Genomic DNA, 14,689 nt, shown 5'->3' on the forward strand with positions numbered 1-14,689 from the left:
TTAAATAAAAAATTATCAAAAAGAACAAAATACTTATAAATAAAATTTTTAAAAAAAAAAAAAAAAAAAAAAAAGTATGAGAAAAAGCAGTTTAAGGTTTTCTGTGGAAATATTTAAAATCTTCCACAATAGAAATACAATCCGCTAACAACACATCAATACATAAAGCCCTCCTGAATAACAGATGTATAAAGCATGAATATTCATTGTTTCACATAATCGAGCTCATGTGACAGATGAGCATTTAAGTATTGCACTCAGTATGTTAATGAAACAAGAATCTATCCAAAGGAGACTCGTTTTAGACTGAGAAATAATGCTAAGTCAGAAGATTTCAGAGCTGATATTTCTGACCCACAACCACATAAAGAGGAAATGAGACCACAACTTTCACTGAATGAACAAAGATATCACTGATAAGCTAATTAAATAAGGACATCACAACAATGCAAACAACCTGTATTACCACCGCACGATTTCTGTTCAATTATGTTGACTGGTTCATCACATGTTAAAATGATAGCAAAACCAAAAGAACAATAAACTTTCACTTTTAAATTCAGCTTGATTTCTGGAGATTATCCTTTATCGTTTTATTAACCCAGATCCCCTTTATGACATTATTGTGTTTTCCAATTCCACAGCCTTTACAATTGTTGAATTTATTAGTTAGTCAATTTTAGTGGGTTTATGTCTGTTTTGAACTTGTGCAAAGATAGAATAATCATTTATTGGAACTAATTGAGGAGATTCAAGTGTATTAGCAGCTCCGACGTAGGCAAAGGGAAAGCCCCAAGATCCACATAAATAAGTATTAAAAATTAAGTAGAAATCTTACTGCAATATTAAATCTACAGAAAACCATAAAGTTATGACAAACAGCAGATTATAAGAAACAAACAAGTGTATTAAAAAATTAAATAGCGATTGTATTTATGTGCAAAAAAATAAGAATGATTGAAAAAAGAGAGAAGAGGCTCACTCTGGATGCCATCATGTTTTGTTGCGGTTTCTTTACACTGCAAAAAAAAAAACCAATTGCTTCAGGGCAATCTTTTTGACACATATGGACATTTAATCTTTTATAATTGTGTATATGTATTAATCAATTTTGTTTTGTAACCAGGTTGCTGTGTACTGCAGACTTCTGCCCAGGTCCCCCTTGAAAATGAGATCTAGATCTCAATGGGGTTTAAATAAAGGAATAAAATAAATAAAAAATAAAATAAAAAAAATCTGCTCTGGAGAAGGTTAGGTGGCCAGACTAAAGAGCATAAAGTTACAATAGAGACGGACCTGGGCAAAAGCTTATCCAGATTCAAGTTACTGAAACTCCAATACAAGTATTGAGTGATAGCACAGGTCACTGGTCTAACAGTTACTAAGAAATTGCTATTTACAGTTTTTACAACCGCAGTTGTAACTTGGTTATGTTTATTGGGAAATACACAGGTGAGTATGAATATTAGAGAGCTAATAGGCATATGCAGTCAAAAAGATTAGCACTGATCTTTGCTTCAGTTATCACTGCAAAGTGAAGTGCAGTGGCCAACATTTCAAGAACCCTTGTAGAAACTGAAGTGGACAGCATTGACGTTGCTGTGGCTACTGGAATGGGCCATTTTGATATTCAGTGCAAGTTAAGGTAACACTTTATTTGAAGGGGTGTGCATAAGTCCGGCATGACACTGTCATAAACATGACATAACGACACTTAATGCAAGGTTGCTCTAAAAGTTGCATTGAAAGTCCATTAAAAATGCCAACTTTGCATTCAATTATCATAATTTACAAAGTCCTGCAAAGTTGGCACTTTTAATGGACTTTTAATGCAACTTTTAGAGCAACTTTGCATTAAAAGTGTCATTATTTACCGAATGACACTTCATGACAACAGTCATAAACATTCATAAAGACTTATTTATGTTCATGACAGAATGACAGATGTTATGTCATGTTTATGTCAGTGTCATGTCAGTCTTATGCACACCCCTTCAAATAAAGTGTTACCCAGGCTAATAATGTATTCCTGTATTTACAAGTAATTCAAGCAGTGCCGTTCTGGTTTTTCTACAAAATGGAATTTTAATTTCTGTCAAACACACTTAAAATTAATAACATTACGCTTCTTAATACAGCCCCAAACAGAATCCTATTATTGCACTATTTTAAAATGTGAAGATAAAGTCAAAGAACATTTCTATACTTTCAAAACAATAATCACTATGCATAAAATCGACCTTATCAGCAAAAAAAATGAACAATGATAAAAACAATAAAACGCAACCGAATAAAACTGAATACAAATAAGACAAGTAACAACAAAGGATGAATTTTCTTCTCAACTAGAATTACAAGGTAGTTAACAAAATGTTGGGTGAGAATAGAAAACTTTGTACCTGGAGAAGTGATACTCAAATAGCACTGATGTCTTACTACAGACGCGCGAATGGCACTGAACACTGGAAACACTTATCGCGTCAAAGCAACACTACATAACTTACTAACTTCAAAGATTACATAAAACTTAACATTTCAAAATGTGCATCAATTTTAATGCATTAAACCACAATCTCTGACAATGCAGCAAAGGCTATCCCAATTGCGCAACTTTGAAGATGTCCTGAATGAGCTGTTAGCATGTGGCTAATACCGTTAGCCCCGCACGTGCAGAGAACGTTGATAATTCGCTTCTCAAGATAAGCTCACCTCCATTGGCTCTCAGATATCTCTAAAGCAATAGCAGGCACTTGTAGCCCTGTATCAGAGGAGCGCTCGTGTGCCGAGAAAAGGAAGCAAATCAAAATGAGCTGCATCGCTAACAACAGAGGTTATTTTTGTTTCGGCTTTTTGGTTGGTACATAGCTTACTGAACTAGCACCGGCTAACGTCTAGCTCGTAGCCTCATTGTTCCAAGGGGATGAACACGTAGTGTAGCTTCACCTACCCGTCAGACCGCTTCTTACTGGAGGAGAGCTCATCTCCCAAATCCAAACGGTGTCTTTTGGACATATTGCTTAGGAAAATGTAGTTTATCTATACCACCAACACAACAGTGCTGCGCCAAATGCAACTACCAGTTTCCTGATTCCTGCGCTGTGTTTTTTCCACATTTGTTTTACAGATTGTAACACCGCCACCTGCTGGTTTGGATCCCACTGTATGATTCATTTCACATTTCTCAATTTCTGACGTCACCAATAGTGGAGTACAGTTTGTTTTTAAATGGCCACATTTTAAATAAAACAACTTAATAAAGATATAAAATCATGTCAGATACTTCAATGGCTGACTCAAATCATTTATAACATTACCTTAAAGATATGTATCTACTTCGTTTTTCAGAATTCACTAATGTTTTCGCATTTTTTGCACATTGAAGCTGGAGAACTTAATTAAACGACGATGAAATTTTATTTGGTATGTATACACAATTAAGATTATAACTGTGAAGAGGAAGGCATGGATTTAGTTTTATTTTTCAATAATTTTTCTATTTTTTCTTTTTTTTTAGTTTTTTCTGACAGCTAGTACTTTAGTGAGTACTTTAAAACAGAACTGATACCAACTAACAGTAAATCAGAAATTAAAATTTATATATATATATATATAGATATATATATATAGGTGTATAGTTCTAGATTTCATCTAGTTCTAGATGTCATAATCAGTTGTGACATCACTCATCTGTGACATTATAATTACAAGAGTAAGGAGAGAATTATTCAGTGATGCAGAATTCTTCTGTCCTCATTTTCACTCACAAGAGCAGAAAATTCACATCTCAAGGTCTTACTCCAACAGAGTTTGAAGAAGTTTGAAACTGATCACAACTGTCTTACAAACAGAGCAAGAACAAGAATTTTGTGATGTTTCTCTTCAGAAAGGTAAAATATCTATGGATGACTGAATGATCAGTTGTACTTGTATATTGCTGGGTTTTTTTTAGCTCATGTCTTTATTTTCTGCCTCTCAGCATAATTTCTCAGTATTTTGTACATTTTAGATAATTGTAAGTTATTTATCAAAAAATTATTGACTGATGAAAAAAAACATATATCTAATTTAAGATTTAAGTAAAGTAAAAATCACTTTGACCTTAAAATCATCTATACTGCTCAAAAAAATAAAGGGAAACATTTCACTTTAATTTTGTGTGTGGCTTCAAATCCAGGCCTCCATTGGTTAATAAATTTGATTTCCATTGATGATTTTTGTGTGATTTTGTTGTCAGCACATTCAACTTTGTACAGAACAAAGTATTCAATGAGAATATTTCATTCATTCAGATCTAGGATGTGGTATTTGAGCGTTCCCTTTATTTTTTTGAGCAGTGTATAATTTGCTGTAAAAAATTTACAAAAATCTGGATTTATTTTATGGTTCATTTGTGTGGCACACTTTAGCTAAAATAAACACGGGCATGTGTTTTCACCAAAATTAACTGTTAATATTAAGCTTGTGAGGTCACCAAACAAACAAACAAACAAACAAACAAACAAACAAACAAACAAACAAACAAACAAAAATATATAGTCATCCAAACAAACAAATAAAAGTAAAAACACCATGCATTCACCAGTTGGGAAATGTGTAACAAACATTACATTTTGTTGAGTGACATGATCAAAATGATCAATACATATCAAATATGTTGGTGGTCAATGTTTAGCCATTACGGTTCCAAAGCAACTCTAAACAGGTGGTTTTTAGCCTTGAATTAAATGAATTCAGTGTTTCAGCTATTTTGCAGTTTTCTGATTTGTGGTAAACAGAAGACACCTAAAGTGTCTTACAATCTCAAATGTTTTATTTTATGTACAAATGTGTGCTAAGACAGATAAAGAATTTGTGATATAGTCTGAATGACTATAGCAAGTATTTTTGGGTACTTAATTAAACTGAAGTATTTTTCTTTCTTTCCATAGAGCAAAAGAGTGGAACTTCCCACTAAAAGAAGCAGCAAAGCTGTTTCCTTTCTGTCTCCTCACACAACTGCAACTTCTGACCCTGTGCACATGTCCATATTAGGTTCGGGACAACCTAAACAGTTTGCTGCTGACTTGGATGATCTGTTGTCATCAACCTCTAGCTCAAAGAATAAAGATCATCAAGATGGAGCTGGAGACTTTGCAAGTACAAAGGCGTCCCACTATCAGACAAAAAAAGGAGCAGCATTTAAAAGGCTTTTCAAAAGCCAGCGAGTTGTTCACCAACACCAGATAGTCAGCAAACCTCCACATGAATCTGAGTCCAAATCTGCTGACAAGAAAGGAAAATCCAGTAGAAGGCTGTTTCATAAACCAAAAGGTAGAAAGAAGCACATTAAATCAGCAGAAAAGGACGGTCAGGAGGCAGAGCAAGAGCTGGATGCTGAGGCAGAACAAACTAACGTAAAATCTATTCATACTTCTCTTGAACACAGCTCAATGTGGTCCGATATCTTGGACCAAAATCAAAGGTTTGACCATAACATTGTGTCAACTTCCCTCCCAAACACGCTACCTAATTTTTCTGATGTTGAGAAGAATTGTTTTGATACAGAAAAAAAGGCAATAAACAGCATAAAAACTGCCATTCAGCCCGGCGGAAAAGATTTATGTGAGATGAAACCAGGTGAAACCTTTAAAAATATGAAAGAAAAAGCAAAAAAGAGTAAGTCAAGCTGAATTTAACTGTTATTTTGTTGTGTCGAACCGACGTCTTGTCAAACATTTCGCTCTGTCGAAGACGTTTTGGTCGGCTGTGAAATAGAAATAAGTTTCATCCACTTAAAAGTATCTGTTTTCTTTCACAGGCTCATTCCAAACAATGAACTTCCGCCAAGCAGGGAATACCGTCACGGAGAACAATTCACCAGGTCCCTTGGAGCATCACGTGGGATCTGTGGAAACTGTAAAAGGAAATGCTGATACTTCTGGCAGCTACAATCAGTTTTACAAATTTAAGAAAAATGTTTTCTTCTTTGACATGGAGCCATCCTTGAAAGAAAACAAACAGCAAAGCAATGCTGATCCAGCTTTTGGTGCAGAGAAACTCTACATTTCTGGAGATACTTGCACAGAAAGTATGCCACCATCTTTTAGGATCTCGGCTAAAAGCGCAGGAACTGATCAGCGATTACAGAACAAACAAGATGAGACTCAGGAAGGTGAGTCTGGAATCTACTTTGAAAGGAGGATCATCTGCTAATACAAACATAAGGAATATTACAGAATAAATCACAGAGCTGTGAACATCAGAACAGAACTGACAAAGGATTCCCCCCCCCCCTAATTTTACAGGTCCTGAACACATTTCTTTCAAGACCATGAAGTCCATCACTGAGGCCTCAAGTTACTCAGATTTATTCCTTAATCCCCTGGAGTCACTTCGTCAAATTATTCCACCCAACCAACCCAGAAGATCTTTATCAGAACTGAGCTTTAAACATTTCTCTGAATGGTATGTTCTATGACACTTTTTCACCCAGTTTTCTCAAAAGTCGATATTCATTCACGTTTTCATGTCTGTGACACAATTTTAAACATCCCATTTCTAGTTTCGAAAAGAGAGCACACAGGAGTTGTTTAGAGGCCTACCTGAACTCTTGTCTGCGTCAGTGGAGGGAGATGAAGCAGAAACGTTCGTCAGAGTCAGCCACCGAGAGTCTTAAAGAACCTACCAGCTCCTCTGCAGAGGGTCGGGCAGAGACAGTTACTGAAAGGCTGTCCTCACAACCTGATGCCCATCCGACAAATGTTAGGTCCATTCGTAGCCGCTTCAAAAGATTCACAAACGTGGTGCGGAAAAGACTCTCCCAGCTGTCCAAGATACGCATCGTTGTGACCATCTATCGCTGATGGATCTGACTGAGACGAACCAAGGATCATTTTTCCACTTTAAAATAAAAATTCTCAACTATTAACTTTGTGTGTTCTATGCTTTTGCTTCGTGCATTAAATGTAATTCTAATGAGCAATGCTATTTGCATTAAGCTAAGATTTAAAATCAATTCCCAACGAGGTATAATCTGCTTGGTCGATTTTGAAAGCAAGTTTAGAGACGCAAATGGTATCTCAGCTGTTTTGCCAATTTTCCAGGAAGTTTGTTCTGGATTAGAGGAGCAGAAAAACAGAAATGCTGTTTCTCCATGTTTGATTCTGGTTCTGAGGATGCGGAGTAGAGAGACGTCTAAGAGTTGCAAGACACTGACCCTGGAGGCCAGGATTTGAAGGCCTCTGCTGTAGAGTCTGAGATGGAGCTCTTGCATCTTCTCTAAACAGTGAACTGCAGATGTTCAGTCCTGGGAAGATTGACAGCGGCCTTGAATGTTGACCGAAAAGAAATGATTTTTCAACAACAGAATGATGGGATTTTAAAAGTTTGAAATTCCTGAACAGACAGGCAAACTGTCAAAACCTTATAAAGATGATTATACTAACTCATAATCTTTTTTTTTTTTTGGGAAAAGCGTCACGTGGCTATTGTCATGGGCTCTTAAATACCATCAAGTCTTCCTGTGGCAAAAACACGCTTTCTTATTAAAAATCTGGTATTGTAATCCAGTACATATGAGTCGACAGCGCTCTAACAGCTTTCAGTTGGTTGCAAACATTATTGGTTCCTTCCTCTTTTTTTTTTTCCACTTTCTTGTTTTGAAGCAATTTTTGTTGACACACGCAAGTTGCTTGCGCAAAAGCAATAATCTACGGTAATTAAATAAATCGTGTTTTGAGTCGGTAGAGATTGAAGACAACTGTAATTATATATATTTTTCCTCTAAGAAAACATGCGTGACAGACAAAAACGCTCATGCCCCTAACCAATAAGAAAGAGAATGGGGGAGAGGCGCTCCACCCTCGGCTTGTAAACGCCCACTGACGCGCACGGACTGTTAGGAAACAGTGGCATCGTGTCTTTTTCAGAGAACCATTATATTGCAGTTCAACAGCGTAAAGAGACATTGAAGCTTGAAGTCTTGTTTTCATTGCTGACCATGCGCGTTAACAGGTAAGTATGCGGTCTTACAAGTGCGTCTTTTTGCTTACTGCATAACTACTTAAGATTTGCCTGATTAGAAACCGATTCTTATTTTTATTTATTTATTTATTTTGTCTTATAAATAATCGAAAATGTGCAACCATGCCAACACTGGGAGCTTACATAACTAGTTTCCAAAATGTAAAAAAGTTGTTGGTCAACAGCATGAAAATGAAGAGCTGAGAACAACATTTTTGGGACAAACATCACACATCTAAACATCTAAAACAGCCCCTGCATACTTTAGATGTTTTCACACGCCAGGTTCAGATGACCGCACTTCAGTAAGAGCTTGTTAATCAGGCATCAATTATAATCACGTGCAGGGAAAAGGACTGAATCACTGCTTTCAAGTCGCACTTTAAAAAAAAAAAACCTCAATCTTTTTGTAAATCCCACGTTTAAATAAAAAAAAATACATCTTTGTTGACTTACAGGCTCCAAGTTTGGACATGTAAATAAAGATGTATTTTTTTTAATGTCTATATTCAAAAAGCAGTTTTTTTTGTTTTTTTGTTTTTTGCTTACTTCTTTGTAATTTGTGTCTCTGCTTCAACACAACTTAAATAATTTAATCATTAATAGGATACCATGGACTGGACTTTGTTACCCCTTCTCTGCAATCCATGTGCTTTTATAATTTAACAGATTAAAATACAATAAGCTTTTTTTTTAGGTTAAATACCTGTTGGTAAACCTTTGCATATGCTTTTATTTTTGAAAACATCTTGGTTAGTGTAAAAAGTCTAAACTAAAATCTCATCAGCTTAAACTGTTAAATACAACTTATGTGGTGATCAGAGGGCCTAGTGACCCCAGTGCAAGTCAATCTGCCCAAGGGCAACAGTGGCTTGTCTGTGTGTGTGTGTGTGTGTGTGTGCGCGCGTGTGTGTGTGAGAATGACCGACGTGTCATTCACACACACATCAGCGTTTGGATGTGTGTGTGAATGACTTAAGCGCTATGCAAGGAGAAGTTATTTACTAAAAAGATTTGTTGTTAAAGTTGCTGTTTGTTCTGTTTTTTTTTTTTTTTTTTGTAATCCATTCTTTTGAGTTGTTCTTCTAATCCTGTTATGTTCCAGGTCATCGAGTGGACTCCAAACTGCTCTGCTGGTACTGCTGGCCAGTTGTCAATGCATCTCGGTAAACACCGATACTCTCCTTCCTCCAGAGTTCTCTCAGTACAATGGCACTCTGTATGCAGCCTGCAAAGTGAGACCCAGCACTTCACTTCCTGAGGGGCTTCCCAAGGTATACGGGCAGGTGCTGTTCAAACAGGAGCAGTCTGAGGGAAAGCTTCAAGTCCTCCTTCGGCTCAATGGCTTCCCAACAGAGGACGCTCCAGAACCCAGAGCCGTGCACATCCATCAGTACGGAGACCTGAGCCGGGGATGCGACTCAACCGGTGGCCACTACAACCCGTTTAGTGTGAACCATCCTAAACACCCAGGAGACTTTGGCAACTTCGTCTCACAGGAAGGACAAATCAGTGAGCTGATTGAATCAGAGGCCACCCTGTTTGGAGGCCTGTCTGCGCTCGGAAGAGCAGTGGTGATCCATGAGAAGAGAGACGACCTGGGGCTCGGCGGCGACATCGGGAGCCTGCTCCACGGGAACGCAGGCCGCAGGCTTGCCTGCTGCGTTATCGGGATGTCCTCCTCCAGCGTCTGGAATATGCAACATGAGCGTTTCGCAAGGCGGCTCAGGAGGAATTAGGCTCACAAGACAGGATTGTTGTTTGACACAGAATTTATCCAAGTGTTGAGTAGTTGGGAGGATAAATTCATGGTTTACTAAGAATTCAATTTTAAGCCAAACATGCCATAAATAGTACAGTTTATATGTGAACTTTTGTTGACCTTTACTTGAACATAAATCACTTTACTCCTCCTCCTGAAATTTACTCTAATTACCTGGATAATATGTATTGGATAGCAACCATCATATTTTGTAACATATTAAAAAGAATCAATCCAATCAATATAAAAACTGAGTATTGAGTCTGTTACAAACTGTCATAATCTGGCCCTTGTGTGTATGCATTTTTTTTTGTTTTAAACAGACTTACATTTAGCAGATGTTTAACAATCCAAAGATTCATGAAATGGTATTTAGTCTGTCCTCCACACAAGTTTATCACATATGTATGCACATTGTGCTTTTCATGTCAAATGCTATTCTCACAAATTAACCTATAAAGCAATTCTATTCTTTATGATAAATTATGATGGAAGGCATTAGTTATGTTTTTATTGTGCAATAAGGTGCTTCTGTAAAAAGAGCAAAATTATTTAACAGCACAGAGTCAAGTAATGCTTAGACGTAAATTTATTGGGAGCCATGGCAATGAACTAAAAAGCCACACCGATTAGTGTAAATTAAAAAGTGCATTAATTCACTAATAAACATACTCGTATTTAAACAAGTCACTGGTGGGGGAAAAAATAAAATAAAATGGCATTTGAGCATTACCAAGTCTTCATTACAATTACATGCAAGAGCTTGAGAATAAGACTGAGCTTTTAGGTATAGAAAACAATCCAGGTGGGTTTAGCTTGAAAGAATCAAGAGGTGGAAACTCTCCTCACACAGTGATGGATCTGTGATGCTGTGGGCCTGGTACTTTTTTCTTTTTAAAGCCTTGGAAACTTTGCTACAAGGGCATAACATTAAGACCCCATTGGAATAACATTCAACACAATTCTTTGCTAGAAAACTGCTAGAAAGATGATCTGAAACATGCTCAAAATCAACACAGAGCTGCAAAACCAGACAAAATCTGTCTTCTGCTACGGACATCGCAGTCCACAAACGTATCAAAAACCTGCGGGGTGAGCTAAATAAGGGGTTGAAGATCTGAAAAAATTGTGCAAATTGTGCAAAGACAAATTGTCAAACAACCGTTTCACTATACTCCAACCTTGTGAAAAGATGTATAAGACTGTGTGCCGTTTTAGAAAAAGGCAGTTGTGCAACGTATTGACAACATGAGTGCTAACATTAGGCTACCAGTGATTCAGTTAAAAAAAAAAAAAAAATCTTAAAATTGCTTTAATTTTCCCACACAATAAATGTACCCATTTGGTATTTTAGAAATTATATTAGAGTGATAAAAGGTGAATTTATTTTAAGATGTCTTTAAAAAGTTGGTCAGCACTGTCTCTATTTCAATAGTTTCAGAGATGGCAGCATCTATAGGAAATGTGTTCCTAACACAAAATTATCAACATGATTAAAAAACAAAATCTGAGTGAGTTTTATATCACCACATGCACATTCCTTCACTGTGAACTAGTTTCAGAGCAACTGTTTTGTAGATTAAAACTTTTAAGCAGAGTCCACTCTGTGCTTTGCCTTACTACAAATAGTTTTTCCATGTTTATGTAATGTTTCTTCATAGATGGGAATAAAATCCCTACAGCCAGCAGTAGGCGCTGTTATAGCAGCAGTTTAAAACGGGATGCTCAGTAATCACACACAGATGTATGGCTCAGCAGACCTGCGATCAGGATGTGCAAAACGTGGGGGATAAGAGACCCACCAGAGATCTCACCAAAGTAAGAACAGCTGACCAAGTTACAAAACCTGATTTTGATCCACAGGATCTTTTCCTAAACGCTACGAGACAAGAGAGCATCTCCCGGGAGACTGTGCGCATCGTCACTGTCGCACACGTGCGCCTCCTGATCTGACTGGATGTCCCTCTGCTGCCTATCAATGTTATTGATTTCATTGTTCACGTCAGACTCTATTTCGACCGTTTCTATCCCCCAGTTGCGTTCTTCTGACTCATCGTCTCCTCCTGTGATTGGTTCAGATCTCTCTGACTGTTGACTGAGACTAGATGGTGGGTGGGGTTCGCTCAGGCAGGCCGCTTCAGGACCGCAGTCACTCAGTAATGGAGCAGTGCAAGCCGTCGTCTGTGATCCGGCGTGTTTATGACAGTCTTCGTTGTTTGCTGCTTCTGCTTGAGGGCTTGCTGGTTCTTCCTCTGGCAGCTGCTCCGAAAGGTTGAGATGAGATGTTTCCAGGCTGGTAGACGTTTGTGCGTCTTCTTGAGAATCTGACCCAGCCGGAGTTGCACAGACTTGGTTTGGGACGCTTGCAGAAACACCGACACCTTCAGACACAAACACACAAACAAAAATGGTAATGTTTCTGTGATACAGTTTCATTACAGGCAATTAAAGCTGATAAGTGCATCATCTAAATATTTACCTTCCTGTTGGGGAGGGTCAAGTGATTCGACTTGTTCAGGTAAATGTGTGTTCAGGATGATAGCATCTTTTCCTCCTATTACCACAAAATATTATGTAAAGTTAGTTTTTATAATATTTCGAGTTTATGTATCATTATTCGTAAGTCTATATTAGTAGCTGCAGTTTTGGTGTAATTCCAAAACAGCTACAAAGGCTGTATCATGAAAACAATGTCTAGCAAATAAGAGGTGCACCGAATGCAGTTTTCTGGCCGATCGCCAATTACCTATATTTTAAAAAGCCTAACTTACCCATTCCGAATTTGGCAGATACCATTTTTTTTGTCTGAATTGTTGCTTGGTATATCAAGAAAGTTGCTGAATTGGCAATAATGGGGTAGCTGTTGTTAACTGTAAACTTGCAAACATGACCTGGTCGTCCGGTTTGTCAGTCAAACCTTTCTCATGGGAGAAAAGAAAAGCACGGCAGTTGATTTTTAGACCTTTGCTGAGGTTGATAACATCGGTGGATAAGATCGGCTTCACATGTAAAAATTGGCCGATCACCGAGCTCCCAAAATTAAGGAAATTGGCAGCGATAAATTGGCTGGTAGATAAATCGGTGCACCCCCGCTAGCAAACAAATTAAAACATGTTAGAGAAGCAAGAGTCAATAATAGGGCTGTAACAGCACATGTATCAAGTAACTCGGGTGGTAAATCACAGTTCAATGTAGGTCTGATTCAACAGCAAAAACAGTAATGTTGAATATTTGATTCAATCCACTTATTATGAGAGGAGACTAAAAGGTAACAGACTTTGATAAAAAGTTGGATTAAAAACTATGTTTATATAATAAGTGTTACTTCAGGTGAGATGGCTTATTTCTTTTGGAAAATAAAAATGAATGCATTAAAAAATGGCTAAGAAATATTTAATCACCAAGGGGAAAACCTCGACTTTTAGTGCATTTAACAGCATTTATTAGATTTGCTCCAGGTTGTGACCCTTCTGGCTTTCCATAGGTCCACTGTTCATTCTCCCATATACATCACCTGGAACACAAAATGCTGATCATTTAAAAAGTCTTTATGCTCCTGCCAACATCAACAGCTGTGTTTACAATGCTTTGGTGTGGAAAGCTTTAGAAAGTTTAAAGTTGATCTGGTAACTAACCCCCAGATCAACTTTTTTTTTCTTTTTTGCTGTTGTTGATAAACTGTGTAAATAGCCCATTAAGGGTTGCATCTTTAAATTTCTCAGCAAATTTGAGCAAATTTTCATATAAATCTGTTCAGTGTATCTCTAGAGTACAAATAAAATAACCTCACCTCACCTGTTTTACAAATATACATGTACTGTTACACCCTGAATAAATGCTTGTAGACGTACGAAGTAATGCAAGAACCATTAAATTTAAACTTGGGTGAAATAAAATGTGTTGCTATTAGAAGAGCATACTTCCAAATACTCCAAGAGATACATTATAAGTCAGGCCTCCAGGCAGCAAAGAGAAAAAGAGCATGAGGAGAGGAAATTATTATTCACTTTACTGGTTAGTGACATAAATGTCTGACTTATCTAAACCAAGATTTGTTTATCCACCTGGAAGACTCCACAATCCAGAAATTTCAAGAGTTTTGAGTTTTTTCTCCAGCTCTGCCACTCGGTTTCCAAGAATCCTAATCAGAACGGAGGAAAAAAAAAGAACAAAACAAAACACAATCATCAAGTTCACTGACAAAAAAAAGAACAAAAAAAACAACATTTGTGCTAATGTCAGATCCACAAATTTAAAGAGTAAACAATGGGACGTGAAAAAGAGCAACAATTTCAGTACTTGTTGATTTGGCGTTGGTGCTGGATGACCATGTTCTTCTCGTGGATCGTTTCCAGCAGAGCCGTCGCCAGAGACTTGAGGTCTGAGATAGACTGAGGAGTCACTGGCAAACTGCAGCCATTTTCCTCAGATAGCAAGAGCTCCTTCACTGCAATCCACAGCCCACCAGTTACGGCTCATGACAATGGCCATTCATCACGAGACAAGGCTAATCAAGATTTAGAAACAAATCTGTTTACGAGAGATTCCTGACCTTGCTTAGCAGAAAGAACCCCAGTCAGAGCGCTGCTGTTGGGTTTGCCGCTCATTTTAGAGTTCTTCCTGCTCTCCAGGGCGCTCTGAAATTCATCATCAAGAATAAAGTTTGGACTGAATAAATTAAATGTAAAAAAAAAAAAGTTGTGTTTTAACAGAATGTAAAAGAAGAGCAAAATAGAAAAGAAAAAATAAAGTAATTGCGGCTACCTTGTATTTCACCAAGTTTCCTTTAAGCAGGTTTACCTCTTCTTGAAGCTGACTGAATCGCTCATGCAAGTACCTGTAAAAATGTAAATCCAATAAAAAAAAGCAAAAAAAAAAAAAAAAAAAAAAAAGAGAGAGCATATTTTTAACTGAGTTACACATGGA

The 14,689-nt window shown here is 37.3% G+C and overlaps 4 protein-coding genes across 7 annotated transcripts in view; 2 read left to right on the forward strand and 2 right to left on the reverse strand.

Annotated features, from left to right (window-relative positions):
• LOC106948253 (DEAH (Asp-Glu-Ala-His) box helicase 15) overlaps positions 1–3,117 on the reverse strand; it is a 14,331-nt gene extending 11,214 nt beyond the window's left edge. Inside the window, exon 1 of the mRNA XM_015033831.1 lies at positions 2,948–3,117. Coding sequence (XP_014889317.1) covers positions 2,948–3,012 — 65 coding nt within the window. The 5' untranslated portion in view covers positions 3,013–3,117. The remainder of the gene's footprint in view (positions 1–2,947) is intronic.
• Positions 3,118–3,727: 610 nt separating this feature from the next.
• On the forward strand, positions 3,728–6,907 carry LOC106948227 (uncharacterized). Its single transcript, XM_015033797.1, has 5 exons — positions 3,728–3,887; positions 4,929–5,655; positions 5,798–6,151; positions 6,285–6,441; positions 6,539–6,907. Exons 1-5 carry the CDS (start codon positions 3,870–3,872, stop codon positions 6,840–6,842), a joined length of 1,560 nt encoding a protein of 519 aa, XP_014889283.1. The 5' UTR covers positions 3,728–3,869; the 3' UTR covers positions 6,843–6,907.
• Positions 6,908–7,825: 918 nt separating this feature from the next.
• LOC106948256 (superoxide dismutase 3) lies at positions 7,826–10,013 on the forward strand. The gene is made up of 2 exons (XM_015033838.1): positions 7,826–7,992; positions 9,107–10,013. Exons 1-2 carry the CDS (start codon positions 7,979–7,981, stop codon positions 9,738–9,740), a joined length of 648 nt encoding a protein of 215 aa, XP_014889324.1. The 5' UTR covers positions 7,826–7,978; the 3' UTR covers positions 9,741–10,013.
• Positions 10,014–10,334: 321 nt separating this feature from the next.
• Positions 10,335–14,689, reverse strand: part of LOC106948255 (coiled-coil domain-containing protein 149-like) — a 10,358-nt gene continuing 6,003 nt past the window's right edge. For 2 of the 4 annotated variants that reach the window (XM_015033833.1, XM_015033835.1), the window contains exons 7-13: positions 14,528–14,600; positions 14,316–14,400; positions 14,063–14,210; positions 13,828–13,904; positions 13,684–13,719; positions 12,243–12,317; positions 10,335–12,144 (exon numbers count right to left, since the gene is read on the reverse strand). In XM_015033833.1, coding sequence (XP_014889319.1) covers positions 11,636–12,144; positions 12,243–12,317; positions 13,684–13,719; positions 13,828–13,904; positions 14,063–14,210; positions 14,316–14,400; positions 14,528–14,600 — 1,003 coding nt within the window. In that variant the 3' untranslated portion in view covers positions 10,335–11,635. The remainder of the gene's footprint in view (positions 12,145–12,242; positions 12,318–13,683; positions 13,720–13,827; positions 13,905–14,062; positions 14,211–14,315; positions 14,401–14,527; positions 14,601–14,689) is intronic. The other 2 variants (XM_015033837.1, XM_015033836.1) reach the window with 2 other exon arrangements.

This window comes from Poecilia latipinna, unplaced genomic scaffold (assembly GCF_001443285.1).
Source record: "Poecilia latipinna isolate Pla-1442-1.1 unplaced genomic scaffold, P_latipinna-1.0 Scaffold280, whole genome shotgun sequence".
NCBI classification, from domain to species: domain Eukaryota; kingdom Metazoa; phylum Chordata; class Actinopteri; order Cyprinodontiformes; family Poeciliidae; genus Poecilia; species Poecilia latipinna.